Below are 20,221 nucleotides of genomic sequence, written 5' to 3'. Positions count from 1 at the left end.
ATTTTGTGTTTTGACAATGCTGGTGGAGAGCGCTGTCTAGCAATCTCCCACAGGTGTTCAGGCATCTGGATGGATTGCAGTTTTTTACTCTTTTAATCCGGTTTTCCCTTTAATGTCACCCATCTGCATTTTCAATTGAGGCTGAGGAAACGGAGGCACTGATTCTGGAAGCTGACTCTTGAAATGTCGTTTTCCAGGGCTGTGAGCGCCACAAACAAAATTCCATCCATCTCTGTTGTACGGGGGTCAAGGCCGAAATCTCAAAGACATGTTTCTCAAAACCTGTGACACATCATCAGAGAATATCCACATGACTAGATCCCACTAGTCTGTGGTAAGTGAGAAAAATACACAGAAATTAGGTGAACCGACTTTAATGTCACCAGGCATCCCCAGAGGAAATGCAAATCTCTGCGGGGACATACTGAACCTTGGTTTACTTTACTTGACATTAAACTTAACTTGACATAAAAACTACTACAAACAAACCGATACCTCAATTATCATCAACAGAAATAGCTTAAAAGCTGAAACAGTTAAGTGAATAAAAAACTTACATTTCCAAGTTTCACATAAGACACATTCTGGCCTTATTATGAACAGTGTGGTCGTTGCATTTTTTTTTTTTTTTAACATGTAAAGGCAGCTTATCCTAACGTCTGGCATCATAAAACCTAATGGAACACATACCCACGTTGATATTAAGCCTCTGCAACCACAAGTGAGAAACAATATCTCTGGCCTGGTGGGTGGTGAACGTGGTCTGGATGCTCTGTTAAAATTAGTGGATGTTTGAAAAGTCTAGCTACACACAGTATTTATCAAAAAAAAAAAAAGGGTGAAATATAAACCAGATGAAGGCAGCAGGTGAGTGAGCTGAAACTCTGGGATGGCGCTGGCGTTCTCCTTTAACTTCTGGCCTAATATCCAGAAGAGTACATCCCACAGTCAGTAATCTGTGTGTGGGCTGTTGTCAAACATGCTCTTTCTAGGCCTGACCACAGAGAGAATGGCAGGTCACAAAGGGGCACAGAGCTAATGTGGCAGGCCATGGGACGCCCCCGCCTCCCCTCTGCAGTCACATACACTCACTAATAAGCTCACATGACTCTGTGCCACACTGACACGATTCTGCGACCGGCCGACGGTCAAAATGAGGGTTCAGCATCTCATTAGCACCATATTGAGAGAGCCGGAGGGAGGGGAGGGATGGGCCGGGAGAGAGAGGGAGGGGGATTCTTCCAGCTGTTTTAATAGCAGAGTGGAGAGAAAGTGAGAGGGGGTAGTCAAAGAAGAGCTAAACAGCCCGTTAGGGAGGAAGCGAGGCAGAGGATGGGGTTAAAGTAGGGAAGAGGAGAGAAAGAGGAAGAGGAGCTCATCCTGGTCTGACTGTGAGGTAGAATATCAAAGCAGACGGGGGAGGAGAACAAGCAAGGTGAGTTTCTTCCTCCCTCTTTGTTTGCCCTGAAGCCAATTAGCAGCGGACTGATTACCATGCAAATGCTCTCGTTTGTTTCTTCTTTTTTTTTCTTTCTGCTTGCTCGCATTGTCTCAGTGTCTCACGCCCACTTTCAGATCAACACCGTGTGTGTGTGTGTGTATAACTTTAAGTGCCAAGGGAAAATTGGGTCAGAGAGAGAGAGGGAGAGAAGCATGTGTTAGAGGAGGAGAGGCACACTGGGAGAGGGGGGAGACGGACAGAGAAATGGAGAGAAATCCTCAGCAAGCCCTTGAACTACAGTAACAAGTGGTCACTTGAGTAATCACTGGTGATTCAGAGAGAAATGTAAGTGCTGGTTTCTCCCAGGCATGGCTGCTCTGTCTCCACTTTTTGCTTCTTTACTAGCTTGTGGATGGAGTTTTGTTTTTGTTTTTTTAGCATTAAAGTGATATGAATGCTTCTGTGTGAGAAAATGAGATCCTGTTTCAAACCTCTTCCTTTTGTCTGCATGCAGAAGAACAGAATCAGACCAATCTGGCCTGACCATGTTCCCACTTGCAAAAGCTCATAGCAACTGAAAACAAAGGTTAATAATGATAATAACAATAACAATTTGCAATAAAAGTATGAGGAGCAGCTAGCTGAGGGAAAGAAAGCCCACGATGAGCCTGACTCTCCGTCATGCTCAGTCTTGTGATGAGGTGTGGTTAGTCATTTTCATATTACTCAGCCAGCAATGTGTCAACGTGTTACCCAGACATAAATAGGCCCTAATGTGACTGCGTCTTTTGCGTGTTTGTGCGTGCATCTCTTTTGTTCAATATGCCCTCTCTCTCTAATGTGTCCGCCACTTGTACTCTCCCCTGCATGCTGCGCAAAAATTTCTGCTATCTGCACAGTTCATTCCTTTTAAATCCCGCATTCCCGTCTGTTTGCCAAATCAGGAATCTGCCCCTCTAGCGTGATCTCTGAATCGAATGGCAGGAGGAGCCAGAGCGGAGGACAGTTGGTTCGAACAGGCCTTGTGTTAGTCAGAGCAAAGGGAAAGATGACCTTTCCCTTGCTGTTTATTTTGGGAAGGCAACAGGAAGAATGCTGGAGCAGCTGTTCTGTTCCTGCTGGCAGATCCCACCCCTGTGAATTCCAGTCTGCCACTGCCACGACACTCCCCTTACTCACGCAGGGGGGTTTGGATGTATCCAAGCACTGTACACTGTAAATAACACCTCATCGTCTAAGTCGTTATGGCAATAAGCTGCACAACACACACACACACACACACTGCAAGGTTCCAGCCGCCAGTTATTCCCGATCAGGCTTGTTTGTCGTACAGGTGGAATGGCTCTGCTCATGAGGAAGTCAGCCTGCTGTATCTGCATGTTACACTGTGTAGAGGTCCAACCTGTTGCATGCTAATCATCAGTCACCTGTCTGCCAGCAAAAGCTCTATTTCCTTGCTCGTTATGCATTGTAACCAGTCTAGCAACTCCATTGTGTGACACGAACAACTACCTCTCCCTCTCTGAGACAGAAACGTTCCCCGTAATGGCGAGCCTTCCCAAAGAGCCGCCCGAGGATGCCAAGAAAGAGAGCTTCTGGATGGTGAGGATTCTGCTTCTGCTCAAATCTGAGAAAACAACCACCCAAGGAATAGCGAGTTGATCCAAAACCAGCGCGCATGTGTGATTGTGAATGTACAACTCAGTCCTGTTACTCTTACACATTATCGCCATCTTTCCTCCTCCCAGCCGGGGAATTATGTGCGTACGGTGCACCGAACCGATCAGTCCTTCCAGGCCTGCAACGACATTGTGGCCTGCTTCATGGAGAGAGCAAAGGTGGAGAAACAGTACGCCCAGCAGCTCAGCCAGTGGAGCAGCAAGTGGAAGTCCATTGTGGATTCTCGTAAGTATGCGAAGCAGAAAACATGCATTCCTGGGCCTTTTTGATCATGTCAGCTCTCATCATGTTGAAATTACTGCTTGATTCTTATTAAATGGCTGCATCTGCGCTTGTTTGAAAGTTTCCTGCAGACAAATGGAGGTCATTATTTCTCTATTGGCTCCATGACTCACCTCTGTGGTCTCTGTTATGTCATTCCTCACTCTGTTTTTCTTTTTCCCTCCTTTCTCAGGGCCACTTTATGGCTCCCTCATGAGGGCGTGGCAGTGTTTCTTTACCTCCACTGAGCGTTTGTCCGCCCTCCACTCCTCCATCTCTCAGTCACTCATCGCTGAGGAGGGGGACCGGGTGAAGACCTGGCAGAAGGAGACCTTTCCGAAGAAACTCTTCTGCGGGTTCAGGGAGAGCCACGGCAACAACACTAGTTTTTCACGTGCGCAGAAACCCTGGTCGAAAAAGCTGATGAAGGTCCTACACACTTGTTATTTACATTAATCTGAATGTGTGTGTCTGTCTGTCATCACATGCTTGTAATGGTGGTCATTAGTAGCAATGGTAGTCTTACACAAAATCTTTACTCAAGGTCCACTTACAAGCTTTTCTGAAGACTCCATCAGTTGGTAACACCATCTGCTGATAAAAACAACATCATGTGAAAGCCAAGAAGAAAAGCTTCTAAGAGGTCACTGTAGTGCACAGCAGCAGAGTAGTTTTTCAGTATGTTTTAAAGCAGGGGTGGGGAACTTTTTTCCCCATCAGTTCCTATAACATCCTTCAAGGGCCGTTCTAAATTGCTGAACACACATATCACACTGACCTCTAATGTGATGGCTGGAACTGCTTCTCTGTGATCGAGGCATCAGATGGTAGTGATGATGATGATGATGATGCTGGCAGCTGGTTTTCCAGGTTTGGGTCTGTCGGCTTTGAGTGAAATTAAGTCTTTGAAAGAGTCAGGTTTGATAGAGCTTGTTGCTTTGTAGCTCAGTGATTTTGTGTTGTCGGTTGTCAGCCGGTTCCACATTGAACGAATGTGGTCTTGTGAAAGCTGCTTGTTGGGCATCCAAACTATGCTGCAACTCATTGAAATTAAGGAGTATGTTTGACATGTTACTATTGCATATCTTATCTGCCTTCTTGCTGAGTCTAGAGATTGATACCACTCTCAAGTCTTTGCCGTAAATATGAGGCTACAATCAGGAGACAGTTAGCTACACTTAGCATACAGACTGAAAACGTAGGTAAACAGCTAGCCAGGCTCTGCCAACCAACACCTCTAAAGCTCACTAATTAACATGTCGCTTGTTTGTTTAGGCCATTAACAAATGTAAAATCGACACATTGCGTTTTTACAGAGGTTTGGTTCCAGACTATTTCTTGACTTCAGGAAGAACAAGAAATAGTCAGATACATAAAATCCCGCAAACTAAGCTAACCAACAGCTAGCTGTAGCTTAACATTTACAGAAGTCATCTATGAAAGTCAATAACATATTTACGAAAATGTCAAACTAGTCTTTGAGGTTATGCATCCATTTTTCGATGCTTATTCATAGCATTGCTTCTAATTTGACTGAAAATGAATGTAAAATTTAAAAAAGATAATCTCTGACTGTGAAAAAATATGTCAGCAATCAATTAAAACAAAGTAAATCAACCAAAATTCAAATCTGAGATAATAAATGTGGAAACAGTAAATATATAATACATTATTGTGCTAAATTAAATCAGTGTATCAGCAACAAGAAGTGTTTTAGGGAGTTATGGGACTATTTTTTGTATGAATTCAACAAGATATGATAGATATTAGACATGTTAATTAGTGAGCTTTAGAGATGTTGGCAGGCAGATTTCCCCCTGTTTCCAGCCTTTGTGCTAAGCTAAGCGGGCTGAGCAAAAGTATGAGAGTGGTTTTGGTCTTCTTATCCTAGAAAGCTAATGAGCATATTTTCCAAAATGTGAAACTGCTCCCTTCAGTAAATATGTGTGTGAATGTGTATTGAACAGCTGGAGAAGGCCCGGGTTGCATATCACAAGTCCTGTCAGAGGGAGCAAACAGCCCTCGACAAAGAGAAACACGCAAACGAAAACTCTGAGTTGAGTCCAGAGAAGAAGCAGAAAATCTCAGATGCCAGGGAGAAGGCCACAGAGGTGAAAGACAAGGTGAGGAGGGATGTTAACACACGCCACCACTTCACGGATGCTGAATAAGGGCTTCTTGCACCGCACAATTACGTTCACAATTCCTGATTCACAGTTAACATGCCGCACTCCAAGAAAGTTGTGCTGGCCTGCTGCATGTGGTGATATTTATTCAGTTGAAGAATTATCAAATCTAAACACGAGGCCCTGCCTTAAATGTCTGTTCCAAGCATTCCCCTTGTATGGAGATGTGTTATTGTTACACTGCTCAGTGTTTATGGAACCCAGCATGGGAACAGTAAAGAACGCCAGATGATTTCAGCATTTTAGATGATCTGCCATTAAAGAACCACAGTTGATGCACAACTTTTCATCATAAAACTGTTCCTGTGAGCCGCCTGCAGACTAGAGAGGACTACGAGAAAGTGCTGGAGGACGTGACGTCCTACACGCCCCGCTACATGGAGGAGATGGAGGCCATTTTTGAACAGTCGCAGGAGGAGGAGAGGAAGAGGATCAGCTTCCTGAAGCAGGCCTTCCTCTCCATCCACAGACACCTTGACATCACTAATAACGAGAGGTGAGCAGCCATCAGGCGACTGGGCATGAGTGTCGTGTGAGTGACTCGGAGGTTCATGCATTCATCGTGTCATGACGAACCAGCTGTGTGTCCTTGTGTCAGCGTGAAGGCGGTGTACAGCGAGCTCCACCACACCCTGATGTCCATCAGTGAGCAGGACGACGTCAAATGGTGGAGGAACCACCACGGCCCTGGCATGCCCACCGACTGGCCGAAGATTGAGGTGTGTTCTAATGAAATGCACATAATAATGGAATTATACGTGAATACAGTATTTGTGTGCAAACTTCTTCTTCCAAGGAATCTCAAGTTGTGTGAATATTTGCAATGCATTTACTGTAGCATGTTTTACTTTATTAAAACGTTGATTAAAATGCTGCTGAATTGAAACCGTCAGGAATGGGTCCCACCAATAAAGAAGCTAAATAGAAAGAAGAGAGACCAGAAAAGAAAAGAGAGCCGGCCGTAAGTTATCTAATGTGGTGCTTTATGTGTGCTGACTAATTTTGATTTCCGTTTCATTCCAAGTCTTATTTTTGACTGTTTCGACATCCACTTTCTTCTCCTGGTAGCGTGATGATTGGAGGAGTGAAGGTGCGAGCGCTGTACGACTACGTGGGAGAGGAGGGTGATGAGCTGTCCTTTAAAGCAGGTGACAAGTGTGACGTGATGGCGACGCTCAGATGTGTTTAGACAGTAGTGTTAGTCTCAGTGTTGCAGCCACAATGGGCGAGATTTTTATACAAAGTTACAACCGCTGTATCGGTGTAAATCTGCGTGGGAGGACAGAAATGCATTTACTCAGACAAATGTATCTCATCCCTTTGAAATAATGACAGACAGGCTGCTTAACATAAGCGTGCAGTTTACTGATGTTACATGATTTCTGGGTATCGAAGTTCAAATCACAGGCTGCATAAAACAGGTTCAAATTAAACTGGGGTTTCGTGGAGACACCTGACTCAGAGGTGTTTCCATGACATGATGCAGATCTTACTGTTTTCTCTTGCTATATGATGGTGCTGTAGTTTTATTCAAGCGTGGTAATAAATGTTTCTCTGATGCAGTGCAGTACAGACAGTGCAACAACAGCTCTAAACTTAAGATTTACAGCTCTAATGTCATTCACATTCACAAACTACACAGGATCTGTATTTCAGAAGAGATTTTGGGGGGGTTATTAGCAAACAACTGATTCCACAAAAATTGGGACGCTGTGTAGAACATAAATAAAACAGAATGTGATCATTTGTCCTTTTTGATATATGCTCAATTAAAAACAGTACAAATACAATACTTTTATTGATTAATCTAATCGGTTTCATTGGGCTTTGTAAATATCTGCTTTTTCTGAATTTGATGCAGCAACACGTTTTAAACAAGTTGGGACAGGAGCAACAAAAGTCTGGGAAAGACAGGTTGAGTGGTAACAGGTGATAGTGTCATGATTGGTTATGAAAAGGGCATCCTGTAAAGGCTCTGTTCATGTGTATATTATTGCATTCTGTCTTATTTACACAGAGTCCCAACTTTTTTGGATTCAGGGTTGTAAAAAATGACTTCTCCACATATGATAACATACATAACTCAGTATTTATGTAAACAGTGTTTTTTAATACCATCATGCTATCCCTTTTAACCCCAGGTGAAGTATTCCTGAAGGTGGAGGAGGAGGACGACCAGGGATGGTGTCGAGGAGTCCTGAGCGGAGGGAAGGAGGGCTTCTACCCCGCAAATTATGTTGAAGTTGTCGAGTGATGTCACACTGTCCAATATGCTGCGTCCTAAACTTATTTCGTTTTCAGATCTTCTATAAATAACAACTATTATATTCTTTGTAGTCACGCTCATCCTGAGTTAATGTCACATTAGAATTTGTTCTCAGCCATTTTTGAACTGTAAAATGTGTCAAGGCCTTAATATTCTAACCTACTTGGTTTGAGTACTTTAGCAATATGAATGAACTTATCAAAGACTAGAATGTACTGTTTGTGCAGGAGCTGTATGTGTGTGTGAGGGTGTGTGTGTGTGTGCACGTTAAGATGAAACAAAAGAGAACAAGAGAAGATATTTATTTACTGCCATCAAGTCTGAGCCGTTAGGTCACTGCAATGCAGATAGCTGATAATGACACATGGCTCCACTCAGGCGCAGGTTTACAATGATGTGTGCACAGGAGGTTGATGTTTACTTAATAAGTATTATGTAGAAGCACACAGAAGTTACTATGACTGAGAGAATGGATTTTCAAAATAAAAGTGTCATTGTTTTGCCTGTGATTCATCGTGTTTCTTTCGCCGTGCGAGCTGTGTGGGTTTATGGAATGCAAAGTTGATCAGCCGGTTGCTCCACCACTTTGCTCCAGGCACTGAAATATTTTAACAACCATCAGATGAATTGTTGAATCAGTCGTGGTCCCCAGAGGATGAACCTAAATGACTCTAGTGATCATCTAACATTTCCTCTAGCGCCACCAGCTGGTCAACATTTTCACTTATTCAATGAAATATCTCAACCTCTCCTCTAGTCTTCTTGCCTCTGGTGCCAACACAAGTTAGACATTTGTGCTTTTGAATCAAATGTCTCATCAAATATTGGATAGACTGCTGTGAACCTTTGTACACATTATGTTCCCAAGAAGATGAATCGTTAACACTTTGGTGAACTTTTCATCTGCTGCCATCAGCAGGTCAGATGTATAATTTGTCCTGCACTTGGTTTTATGACCCGGCTAATGACACTCCCTTCTGCCTCAGCTGTACTTGAGTTTCACACTAATTAGCACATGTTAGCATGCTAACACGCCTCACTAAGATGGTACATTTTAGCTGCTAAACATCAGCTTGGTAGCATTATTAATGTGTGCATTTATTTTGCTAGCAGGCAATTTATGGCACATAGATACATTTAATTACATGAATCAAAGATGTCAAGAGAAATCCTGATAATACTGAGATACACACACACACGTGTCTATATTTTAAAACATGCTTGTTAGGTTGAATTGCATCCATAAAAAATATGTTACACAATATTACATTACATGGCTTTGAAAGGCTCTTGTGCATATGAATTATCTTGACCTTTGACAGTTTACTGCCCTGTTTCTCAGTTCCGTGTCTAATCTTTCACCCATTTTATTTACATTCGTGAAATGTTTAACCAGTCTTGAGAATTATGCAATACGTCTCTAGCTGCCCGACCTCGCAGCTTTGTGCACACGCCACACTGTGAAGAAGGGACAAACCTGTTGGACAAGATGTCTGACCAACACATAGTGAATGACAAGACGTCACGCAGTAGCTGAAGCATTTCTGACACCTGGGAGGGTTTTGTTGTACTGTACAGTCAACGTTCAGAGGACTCTGCATGTGTAAGTACCACTCAGATGGACTTATTATTAGCTCATCTCTTCATTTTAAATTACAGATACAGCAGATACATGTTGGCTGCATTGTTTCTTTTATTGGCATGTTTCTTAAAGGTGTGTCAACATCGCTGAAACTGAATGTCACATGCTACCCAGAGAAAATTATACTATACTAATTATACAATAATTACCTTTGCTACTTTGATTTGGATTGTAATTACATGTGTAATGCGCCAAAGAAGCCCGTGTATTCTCTTTAATGTGTTACTGGCCGTCCCGTCCTGTGAAATCATGTCCTGTCTCTCTCTGGCAGGTAGGCTCATGATGGAATTTGCTTGTGGGTTTGTTTATGTGTCGCCATCAGTGACTCAGAAGGACAGCCAGCGATCCAATGCCAATGTCATTAAGCGCTCAGGTGGGATTTCTTTCAAACACTCACAGGCATGATATCAAAGAAGAAATCGCAATTTATAACACTGACACTCGTTTAAAAAGATTTCTGGGTCCGCTTTGCTGTTTAGTTGTAATTTTCTCAATTGCACATATCACTAGCCAGACATTTTTTCATGCTGCTTCAGTGGAATGACACCTCAAAGAGTTTCAAATCTAAAACATCGACAGGAAACATCAGATTTTAGCGCGTCTTTGTTGATTCTCCAGTCTGACAAAATATTTTTTCAATATGCCGCGGTTTATACACTTTACTGCTGAGTGGATAACACCTATGACAACACTCACCAAGCAAGAGAAAACAATTGTTTTCAGACTGAACATGCCCCTGCTATCAGGTCCGTTCTCTGAAGGAAAGCAAAAGGCATGCTGGGAAATGTTGGAAGTCATTATTGAAAAAGAAGTTAAAGAAGTAAATAAGAACATTTAATCACAACTTAACTGCTGGTGTGTTTTGAAAGTCAAAGATTGAGGCCATATGCAGGTGTTTTTCGTCCTTTCTTCAGAGCTCCCTGACTGGTTGGTTAAGTATCATTACGTATTATGCAATCAGTGACACACACAGCCTCTCCTGTCTATCTTAGAGCAGATATTCCTTTCAGATACTTTGCTCAGTAAAAGCCATCTGCCACCTGAGTCACATTTTCCTCTCAGCGCGAAGGTCGTCACTGCGCCAGCTGTTTTGCCTGTGCTCACATTTCTCTTGCAAGAAACTGCTCTCAAATTCACAGCCACCGTGCTGTATACATAAATATATACATTTATGCTTTTTTAGCTCTCCTCCCACCTCTCAGCCGGGTCCGTCCTCGCGCTCCTCCACCTCCTCCTCCAACAAACCCCACGGAGGACAAATCGCCGAAATCCCTCCCGTCTCCCACCAAGATCATTGAACAGTTGGAAAAGGGCAGGGAGTTGAAGAAGGTTGTGAAGTCCACTCCCTTCTATGAAAATACAGAATTTCACAAAAAATCGGAGGTCACCTCTTCCATCACTCCTCAGCAGACAACACCTCCTCGGAAAACAGGTAAGGTGAATGTGACGACATTAGTGTAACTGTATGACTGAATGATCTTAGTTTCTGAACTGTAGTATTACCTCAAAAACCTTAGAGGCAAATGGTATCTCAAAGGAGTAATTCAAACCAAAATTCATTACCACTGGTGGAATTTAGCTCTGGTTTTCCGTGGATTCAGATGGCACAGGTGCTGCTTCATTTTGGCTGGAGGCATCTGAAAACATTCAACAAAAAGTATTTGCATGGTCAGATAACACAAGAGGTTCGGGAAGCATTTTAACTTCTTGTCCTGGGGCACTGATGCATGGACTCCCATACCAGTGCACTCTGCTTCTGAAATTTGACATCTGTAAGGTAACATGAGGCCAAGGATCGCTATGGCTCTAAAACCAGGTACTCTGCGGTTGAATGAATGCAACTGATTACAAAAGCATTGAATTTTATAGAGAAAATGACAACAAAAATGCATCTAATGTCTTTTTTTTCAGGTTTGTTGAAGAAGCCTGTTAAGCCGACAGTTTGCTTGAATTTCAGGTGGTGAATCATTGTGTGTTCAGTGTTCCACTGCTTTTTAGTGGTATTTCATTGATCTGCAGCCCATCGGACAACAGGTTTTATTGTTTGGGTGAATTACTCTTTTAACTGCTTCTCTCTGCTTTCTCCAGCTCTTCTTCCACCACACATGCGACCTGCAGCAAGCAGCCAGCCCCTCTCTTCCCTCAGCGCCAACACTCAGACATTTACCTATGACCTCCCGGAAGATGAGCCAGATTTAAACATGCAACTCTGGCACCCAGACTACTCATACACCACACCAGAAGGCACGGGGGTCCAGGTGAAGCTGCCAGCTGATACTAGCAGCGTGTCGGCCCAGACGTCAGGTAAACCAACCGCTGGATTTTCCGCATTTGTAGCAGCTTCTTGCAAATAACGTTAAGGAACAGACAGATCATCCCGGTTTATTCTGTTTTGCTCTCAAGCCTCAGCCCCACCCCTTCCTCCGAGACCTTCATTCATGAAGTCAATACCAGACTACCTGGTTCTGTTACCCTCGTCCCACTCGTCTCCCTCATCATCTCAGAAATCACCTTCTGACCCGTCACTTGTCCCACCGCCGGCCAGTAAAGGTAAAAGAACAACACTCATGATGAGTGCTTTACGCCAAACGCTCTTTAGTTTAACGCTCTTGTTGTTCCCAACTCAGGATCAGCAGATCAGGGGCCTCTGCCAGGGAATCCTAATGTGGTCCTTGTCAGTTTAGGAAAATTACTCTCGGAGGAAAGAGGTTGGTGAACCTTTATCATCACAGTAAAACTTTCATTATCAGCCATCTCGTTTTATCTTCAGCATCATTGGTTTGTAATGACCATCGTGTTTGCATATTTCCAGTGCAGACCATACAAGGAGAACCCACCTCCTGCTCCCAGTGTGGCTCTGTGCTGGACTCCTCCTATGACAACGTGGTAGTTACGCACTCATTCGATCTTTATTCTGAAATGGATAAGTAGTGACACAATAAAGACTCATTGATTTCAAATGTGAGTAATAACTGTAAATCTCCTTGTAATCACTGCTGGGAGATCTGGAGCATGGCGAACTCTTGGAGGAAGCCAGGCATAAGCGTTATTGATCGTAGCATAATGAAAGAATGGATAACTGGGATTGGTGACTAATACAGGCTGGTTTGTGAGACGTGTGTTCTCTCCTCCCGCTGATCTACAGGTTAACACGTGTTACTTCTGTCAGTCCTGGCAGTCCGCCAGCCCTCCCAGTATACCGCAGTGTCCCCTTACTGGTTACCAGGATGGCCTCTTTTTGCTCTGTCCTAATGAAACCCCCCCGTGTGCTGCCAAGGCTCTGCTGCTCTTCTGCATCGACATCTCAGGCTCCATGAGCATCACCTCCCAGGTAAGAACCGCATGACTGACAGCGATCTGTTCACTGTTTGTGACAGCTGGCGTTCACAAAGCCGAGCTGCGTTCTTTCATGTGATCAGTCTCTCGTTACTTGTTTCAAGGTGTCAGAGGGGGAGCATCTTGTCCACAGATCCCGTCTGCAGGTGAGTCTTTTCAAGTGTCCTTTGAACTTTGCGAGGCTGAAAATGAACACACAAACAGCACCGTAGGTCTACTTAGAGTTCATATATAAAAGGCCAATGTCTCCAAGTGACATAACATTGTAAGATGACTTTAAAGTCTACACTGGAAAAAGGAAAATTTGCTGTTTGTGTACAAGCACAACATGCGACAGCTGTCCAAAGATGCTATCAAGATGCTGTTCAGGTAAAAATCACTGTTTTCAAACCAGTTTGTCAAGGAAGCCGTGCTGCAGTGTGTTCAGAGGCTAAGTGAACAACAACCTGACATACGAGTGGGACTCATCACCTTCAACTATGAGGTATACGCACCATCATCAGAGGCTTGATCTGAAATAAACTGTACAGCCTGAACATTTTACATCCCTGATTCTCCTCAGTTTTTTCTATTTCTATCTTTTAAGTGCGTGCCTGACTCATATTTTATTTCCTCTTCAGTCTCTCATTTAGGAAAGCGAGCGTGTGAAGTTATTACTGTTGCTTTTCCTCAGCCCCTAATGCCTGTGTTGCCAGGTCACAATGCATGGATATGACAACTTCGCGTCACGCGTCCTGAGCGGTGCAGAGCTGACTGATAGCAACTATCTGAAAGAGGCTGCAGCTGGTTTCCCCAGTCCACCTCCGCTCTCACAGACCAAGGACTACTTACAAAGACAAGTTCTGGGGTCAGAGAAAAAGCAGTAATTAGTGTGCAATCAATTGTTGTTGTCTTTTATGACATGATAGCAAAGTTATCCTCATTTAACAGGTGCATTTTTTCATTTCCCTCTTGCCAAAAGATTATCTGAGAGTGGGACCACAGCTCTCGGTCCGGCTGCTCTCCTGGCGATTGCAATGGCCTCCAGACAACCAGGGTCCAAAGTAGGTTTGGTCTTAAGTTTTTTTTGCAAAACCATACCATTATATGCGCATGTTTTAGCCTATTTATGGTTCACATGCACTGCATTATTCACATGACCTGTAGTAAGTGATCATTTCACTGCGCTGTGTAGTTGCATAGATTCAACAAAGCTTGTGCACATCATAAATATGTTTATGACAGAGGTTTAGACCTATAAAGTAATAATATTGAAGAAGTAACATGTAACATTTAAGCATGAAAATGTCTAAAAACGGCCAGACCTAAGTCTTATGTTTTGTTGAGTTGTGTACTTAAATCATCCCAAATTTTTCCAGCAATGTTCAAACCCAGAGAAATCTGTGATTTTATTCAAAGTTACAGTACACTTCATTTGGTTGTCCGTCTGTGGGGACACTGCAAACACCAGATGATACGTCAGAGAGCACGGGCAGAGGTCGACAAACACGACTAAACATGAACAAAACTTTAAAAACTTGCCCGTGAACATTTCTGCCTGAGTCACATCTGCAATCAGCAAAAGTGGATGTTTAACCCGCTACTTGACCAAATCGTCAGACTACATTGTTAGATTTGATTGTTTTGACTCAGAGACCCCTAGTGGCAGATATTACACATGCGTGTTTAACTGAAAAGGAGCCAGGGACCCCACACAGCGCTGGTCACTTGAACTCTTTTATTTGAATATGAGGTTTCGTGTGTTGACCTTCACCAGCATTTCATTTTATTTTTCCTGCATCTATCTGCATTCATTTCCATTCATTTCAGTACAGCTGAATTTAAAATGAATGTACCATCAGTCTGCACTTTTAACTGGATGCGCTTCAAGGGTTTATATGATTTGTAATAAATGGACACAAACATGCAAAAGAAACCCTTTGGTGTGGTCCTACAGGAATTGTATGCCATTTTTTTTTTTCATTTCTCTGTGTTCTAAAAACAATACAATCCTGATCTGCTATCCTTGCTGATCTCGAAGGTGATTATCTGTACAGATGGGAAGGCCAACACAGAGCTGGGGAATCTGGAGGAAGAGGATATTGGTGCTCGCACCCTCCTCTCATCCACCATCTTCTACCAGGAGCTTGGGGAATATGCTGCCAGTGAGGGGTTGGTCCACATGTACTCATCAGTGTCAAGAACAGAACAAGATTTAAATTATTGTACTGCTGAACAGACATTTACATACTTGAGGCACCAGTGAGAATAACTATAAGACTAGTTCTAATATTAGTGGTAATAAGGGGTCAGGAAGGTGTGTGCTGTGCTGTGATGAAGTTCATACTGAAATGTTCTTTCATCAGTGTGACAGTGTCTGTGCTGTCCATCGAGGGAACTGACTGCAGGCTGGACGAGCTGGGAAGACTCGCTGATCGCACAGGGGGGAAAGTGAGAGACGATTCAAAATTGTGATGTGTTATAATGAGTGTCAGTATGTTTATGATGTATGTCACCCATCAGATCTTGTTGTCTCTGTGTGTGCTGTCCCCTAGGTGGTGATAGCAAGTCCTAAAAGTTTGCACCAAGAGTTTGAACAGATCATTGAGAACAGGACCATAGCTACACATTGTACTGTCACATTACTGCTGCCCCAATCACTGTAAGAGCTGCGCTTTTTATACCTTAAATATGGATATTTCCATATTCTTCATCAAGTGGACTAGCTGACATGTGGATGCACTGTGAAGTCAATTATTAATAAAAAGCACTGCCTGATGTTTTCCTTTGGCCCAGGCATATGAGAGGAGAGAGACAGGCAGGACACAAAGGGACCAGAGAGGTGGGAAACGTGGACCGAGATACAGAGATCACCTTCCAGTTTGGAGCCAATGAACAGGATGCAGAAGGTGAGAAAAACCGGCGTGCCACCACTGACAGACTGGCTGTGTAATAACACGTGAGGCTGGTCTCTCCCTAGTCATCAGCTCCACCGAGTGACCATCTGAAGGCTAACAAGACATGTTCACCTCAACAGAAATAATCATTCTGTTTTTTACCCAGCCAGTCTGTGTAGCAGTTCTGCTGCCTTCCTCAGGAGTCTCAAAGGTCCTGCTGTGACATGTGCTGCCAGGTCTTGCTGAACATTGCAAAATGGTGATTTCAAGAAAACCTGATGTTTCAATCAGAGATCACTGGAAGACAGGAACACACAGTGTGAACCAAGAAGGAGGCTGAGTCATTACATCTGAAAAAACAAACAAAGCTCGATTGAGGAAAAGTGCAAAAACAGGTCCAGTAGCAAAAAAGTTGCAAGACAACAACAGAACTCGATGACTTGCGACTTATGATAAGGCAGGGATCTGTCCATCTGGATGCACATGTCACAGTACTTTCTGGAATCTTTCTGGGAAAAGGCAACACCTACTGCAGAAACTGTCCACAAAGAAATAGAAATAGCTTCGGTCCACCACTTTCATCCAGGCTAAAATATCTCAACAACAATCAGATGCAATGCCAGAACATGTTATACAGACACTCATGGTACCCAGAGGATGAATCCTCATCACTGACATGACTCCAAGACTGTTCCTCTAGTGCCACCATGAGCTTGACAGTTTTGGTATTCAGTGAAAAATCTTGACAACTATTGGCTGAAATTTGCCACAGGTCCCTAGAGGCTAAATCCCTAGGCCTTTGGCGATCCCTTAACTTGTCCTCTAGCGCCCTCATTAGGTAAAAAAAGTTATTTATCCAATACTTTGTTCATACTTTTATTATTAAATTGTGCAATATGCAAAATGTACTTTGTGTTCAGTGCAAATTAGCAAATGTTATCATGCTAACAGGCTAAACTAAGATGAAGAAACCTGGTAAATATTGCATGCTGAACATCAGAATGTTAGCATAGTCATTGTGAGCAGATTAGCGTTTAGCTAAAAGCACCGCTGTGCCCAAGTACAGCCCACGGATGTTTGTTAGAGCTTCACAGAGCCACTGTCGTCTCTTATTCATAATTCAGTGCATGCAGACACAGCTTAGCTTTTATGCTGCACATCTGGACTAATGAATCCTGCAGCAGTTCCACCTGAACTTTGGATCACTGAACACTTGCATGAGGGGGGCAGCCTGTAGTCTAAGTGGAGGTCATCAGATGGGTCATAGGTGGTTCATCTCAGTCAGTCTGACCACTGAGTCCTCACTGAGGTCGCAGCCCTGCAATTTAGTTGTGCATCTAAATCTATAAACCAAACAGGATAATGTTCTCTCTCCATGCTCCAGAAACACTAATATTTGTGATGTTTCTGTGCTTCCTTTCAGTGGCAGCGGCAGCCTGTGGTAGCCGTGTGTCCATCCAGCTGCAGATCAGGTACAGACAGAGGAACGGACCGACGCTGCTCAGAGTGATCACTTCAGACCGAGATGTTTCTGATGACAGGTGATAATAATGTTTCCATAATCACACCACACACACACGCCACTGCTGCACAGGGCTGTTTGCATGCTTGTGGCCTCCTTGTAAGCTTAAACAAGTCATTATCTTGTGACATCTTTAATCAACGAGGTGTTCTCACCCTGAGGAAAACAACTGAGTAGATGTATTATTTTATACCAGCCTTGGTGAACCTTTAGGCAAAGCAGTCTTGAAAATCAAATGAGACTGTTGCTGAGATACTGGAGCCTTCACGTCAGCAGAAATGATTGCACCATGTAAATCGCATTTCTCCTCCATCCTAACATTCAGTCACCCAGTAAATGAACCTCTCAGCTCGGGCTGCCTGCTTCATATTCTGAATGAAGGTCATGCAATCCATCGTCTGAGCGGCTACAAAGTGGCCACCGCCCGTGTTCGCACAGCAGCACAATGGCAAGGCTGAAGCTGTAAATGTTGAGAAGCACTCGTGCGCTAAAAGTGTGACCCTCCTCCTCAGCTCGGCAGCCCTGTCCTCCCTGTCTCTGGCCATCATTCAGCTCAACTCGTCGCAGGCCAGCGCCGCTCTGGCCGTGAGGGGCCGCTTCCTCGACGCCAGGAGAGAAGGCGAGCTGCAGAGGAAGCTGATCGAGAGAGCAATGTGAGTTGCAGGAGGGACGGAGGAAACTCTGACGTTAGTGTGTGGGCAACATGTAGAATGAGAGCTGCTTTATGCTGAAGTCTGACAAATGGATTTAATGAAGGCTGCTTTTATACACATTCAACACCTACAGAAAAGACAAAAGACAGGATAAAGTTAGTCCAGTAATTGTGCAGGTTATATTAAAAAGGAGTTGAAGACCATTTTGTCTCAAATGCTAGCAACAAAAATAAGAATTTAGGTGACAAATAAAACTGAATGACCCGATGCAAAAGCATGAAAGTGAGTAAAAGAAAATGAGGTGAGCTGGCCAGCAATAAAATGTACAAATACATCTGATTACCTGCTGATTTGATCTGAAATAAGTGAATGCTTTCTTCTCATTTAAACATTCATAAATAACCCCAAGACTTTTCCTTTTCTGGTTCAGTCAAGTTTACCATTGGAGAATGACAGCATATGTCTGAATGCATGCTGTTATTTAACATATGTGTATTTAAGTAATAAGTATTTCTTAGGCTGTGCAGATGCTGTTCTGTAAAAAGTGAGTGTGTCTGTTTGCAGAGAGCATAATCGCAGCGTGGAGGACAAGCAGACATACCAAGACTGGGTTAAAACCATGGAGCCAATATACAACAACATACATAACTTCACAAGGGTGAGGATTTAAAAGTTCTTCCCAGCCCCAGTGTTAGCTCACATTTGTTAAAATCACCACAATTAAGCACTTAACTCTGTTTTTTTCCAGAGAATATCTGTTGTTTCAGACTCACAGGTAATTCACGTCATGCCGTTAAACATTGTGTATATTATATTACACAGCTTAGTACTTGAATACTTCTGATAATTCTTCTTCCCCCAGCAGTCTCTAACAGACGCTGGTGCAGCGCTGCTCTACGCCATGAAGCACAGCAACAGGAAGTCAATCTCACTGAAGAATAAACAGAAACTCTAGCCAACTGCTCAGCCTCCACCTTTTACCTCATTGGAAGCAACTCAAGTCATGAATGACAAGGATAAAAGCTACCGTTTGACTTCGATTATCCGGCTGAATAAATATCCTGCACATATTTCACAATGGAAATGATGTATGACGGCATATCAACATATAAGAATGATTTTACTTCATTACAAACACACAGTATATGCACTAAATCAGACAATGCATCTATACAAGTACAGCAAAAACATGTGTCGTCTGACTCATGTATTTTAAATCAGAATGTTGTGAAGAAGATGAAGAACTGTCAATATTTAAACGTTGCAAAGGTAGCGAGCAGTGTGAAATAAGACTGAACAAACAATAATCAGCCCTGAGATGGAAGGCAAAGCATAAATAGACATGTGTTTCTCTGGGGCGGCCCCAACATAAACATAGAACTCGGAGCAGATGTCTGCTGAACATCTGTCTCTGTGGAGATCTATGACCGTCCTGCCCCCGGGGGCTGTGGAGGCAGCCCGAGCTTCCTCCTTCCCCCGAGCCCCCGGCGCCACATCAGTGGCCAGGAAGCGCAGGTGGGAGGCAAACAGCTCCGTGAGCTGGATGACCGGCACGTAGATGAAGTCCCAGGACGCCGTCGCAGGCTTGTGGGAGCGTCTACTGAAACAGGCTCCGGCGCAGATGCTGTCCCCGGTGCCGCTGCGGGTGAAGTCAGCGCCCAGTTTGGTGAAGGGCAGCTCACACAGCAGGAGAGTCACCAGACGGCTACACAGGACTTGTAAGTGGTGGTGGCACCCATCGCTGAGGATGAGGCCTGTTACCATGGCCGCCATCGTCACTCCTAGCTGTTGTTGGGAATCTTAACAGCATGGAAGTTGAATAAAAGTAAAAGACTACTGTTTAAAGTGTAATTACATACTTCTGATGCATCATTTCACTTTCAATTGATCACAAGAACCTACTGAAGATTTTGTCCCCATGTCAATAATTTTCTGTCCAATAAAGCTGCACCACCAGCTCCCAACTGACACCATCTCTGTCATGTATATACACAAACCTTTAATTTTAAGGAAGTTTTAATGGAAACTGTTCATTTAGGCATTCACGAATGTCACAGCTAATATACATTGGCCTGATTGTGCACATGAAGCGGTTCTTAATGTACTTCCACAGTGATGGGAGTGAAGTGTAGCAGATATGAGAGCTTACCTTTAACAGCTGCAGACCGCTAATGGATTACTGTCACCATCACTTTGCATTCGGTGTTTTGTGGGTGCAAAGCATCTTGTCAATATACTGTACGTGTTACTGCTTCTCACCACATGCTGTGCTGACTTTGCTTCACTTTAAGAGGCAGTGTGCATCTTGAACATTTAAAATGGATTGGAAATACTGCACTGAAAACAGGTTTGTTTCAC

At 43.5% G+C, this 20,221-nt stretch overlaps 3 protein-coding genes across 7 annotated transcripts; 2 read left to right on the top strand and 1 right to left on the bottom strand.

Moving 5' to 3' along the window:
• Positions 1 to 1,304: 1,304 nt before the first annotated feature.
• LOC121624855 (protein kinase C and casein kinase substrate in neurons protein 3-like) lies at positions 1,305 to 8,343 on the top strand. 3 transcript variants are annotated; one of them, XM_041962792.1, is made up of 10 exons: positions 1,305 to 1,435; positions 2,973 to 3,043; positions 3,190 to 3,346; positions 3,576 to 3,811; positions 5,350 to 5,505; positions 5,889 to 6,064; positions 6,167 to 6,287; positions 6,462 to 6,529; positions 6,637 to 6,716; positions 7,710 to 8,343. In XM_041962792.1, the coding sequence occupies exons 2-10, from the start codon at positions 2,987 to 2,989 to the stop codon at positions 7,820 to 7,822; spliced, it is 1,164 nt and encodes a 387-aa protein (XP_041818726.1). In that variant the 5' UTR covers positions 1,305 to 1,435; positions 2,973 to 2,986; the 3' UTR covers positions 7,823 to 8,343. The 3 variants fall into 3 exon arrangements, with proteins under 3 accessions (XP_041818726.1, XP_041818727.1, XP_041818728.1); XM_041962793.1 differs by lacking the exon at positions 1,305 to 1,435 and adding an exon at positions 1,651 to 1,786; XM_041962794.1 differs by lacking the exon at positions 1,305 to 1,435 and adding an exon at positions 2,615 to 2,656.
• A 999-nt stretch (positions 8,344 to 9,342) lies between these two features.
• On the top strand, positions 9,343 to 19,831 carry LOC121625383 (circularly permutated Ras protein 1-like). Of its 3 annotated transcripts, none has more exons than XM_041963474.1 (21): positions 9,343 to 9,437; positions 9,748 to 9,849; positions 10,660 to 10,908; positions 11,565 to 11,780; positions 11,880 to 12,026; positions 12,104 to 12,184; positions 12,289 to 12,362; positions 12,622 to 12,807; positions 12,917 to 12,958; positions 13,207 to 13,296; positions 13,508 to 13,659; positions 13,774 to 13,855; positions 14,833 to 14,963; positions 15,158 to 15,242; positions 15,347 to 15,453; positions 15,588 to 15,700; positions 17,112 to 17,229; positions 17,723 to 17,863; positions 18,428 to 18,521; positions 18,612 to 18,638; positions 18,726 to 19,831. In XM_041963474.1, the coding sequence occupies exons 1-21, from the start codon at positions 9,434 to 9,436 to the stop codon at positions 18,816 to 18,818; spliced, it is 2,334 nt and encodes a 777-aa protein (XP_041819408.1). In that variant the 5' UTR covers positions 9,343 to 9,433; the 3' UTR covers positions 18,819 to 19,831. The 3 variants fall into 3 exon arrangements, with proteins under 3 accessions (XP_041819408.1, XP_041819406.1, XP_041819407.1); XM_041963472.1 differs by having other exon boundaries at positions 9,349 to 9,437; positions 9,752 to 9,849; XM_041963473.1 differs by having other exon boundaries at positions 9,352 to 9,437; positions 9,752 to 9,849; positions 18,729 to 19,831.
• Positions 19,118 to 19,805, bottom strand: LOC121625310. Its single transcript, XM_041963395.1, has one exon. It carries the CDS (start codon positions 19,634 to 19,636, stop codon positions 19,118 to 19,120), a length of 519 nt encoding a protein of 172 aa, XP_041819329.1. The 5' UTR covers positions 19,637 to 19,805.
• Positions 19,832 to 20,221: the final 390 nt, after the last annotated feature.

This window comes from Chelmon rostratus, chromosome 21, assembly GCF_017976325.1.
Source record: "Chelmon rostratus isolate fCheRos1 chromosome 21, fCheRos1.pri, whole genome shotgun sequence".
Taxonomy (NCBI): Eukaryota; Metazoa; Chordata; class Actinopteri; order Chaetodontiformes; family Chaetodontidae; genus Chelmon; species Chelmon rostratus.
This window is presented reverse-complemented; position numbering and strand designations above follow the sequence as displayed.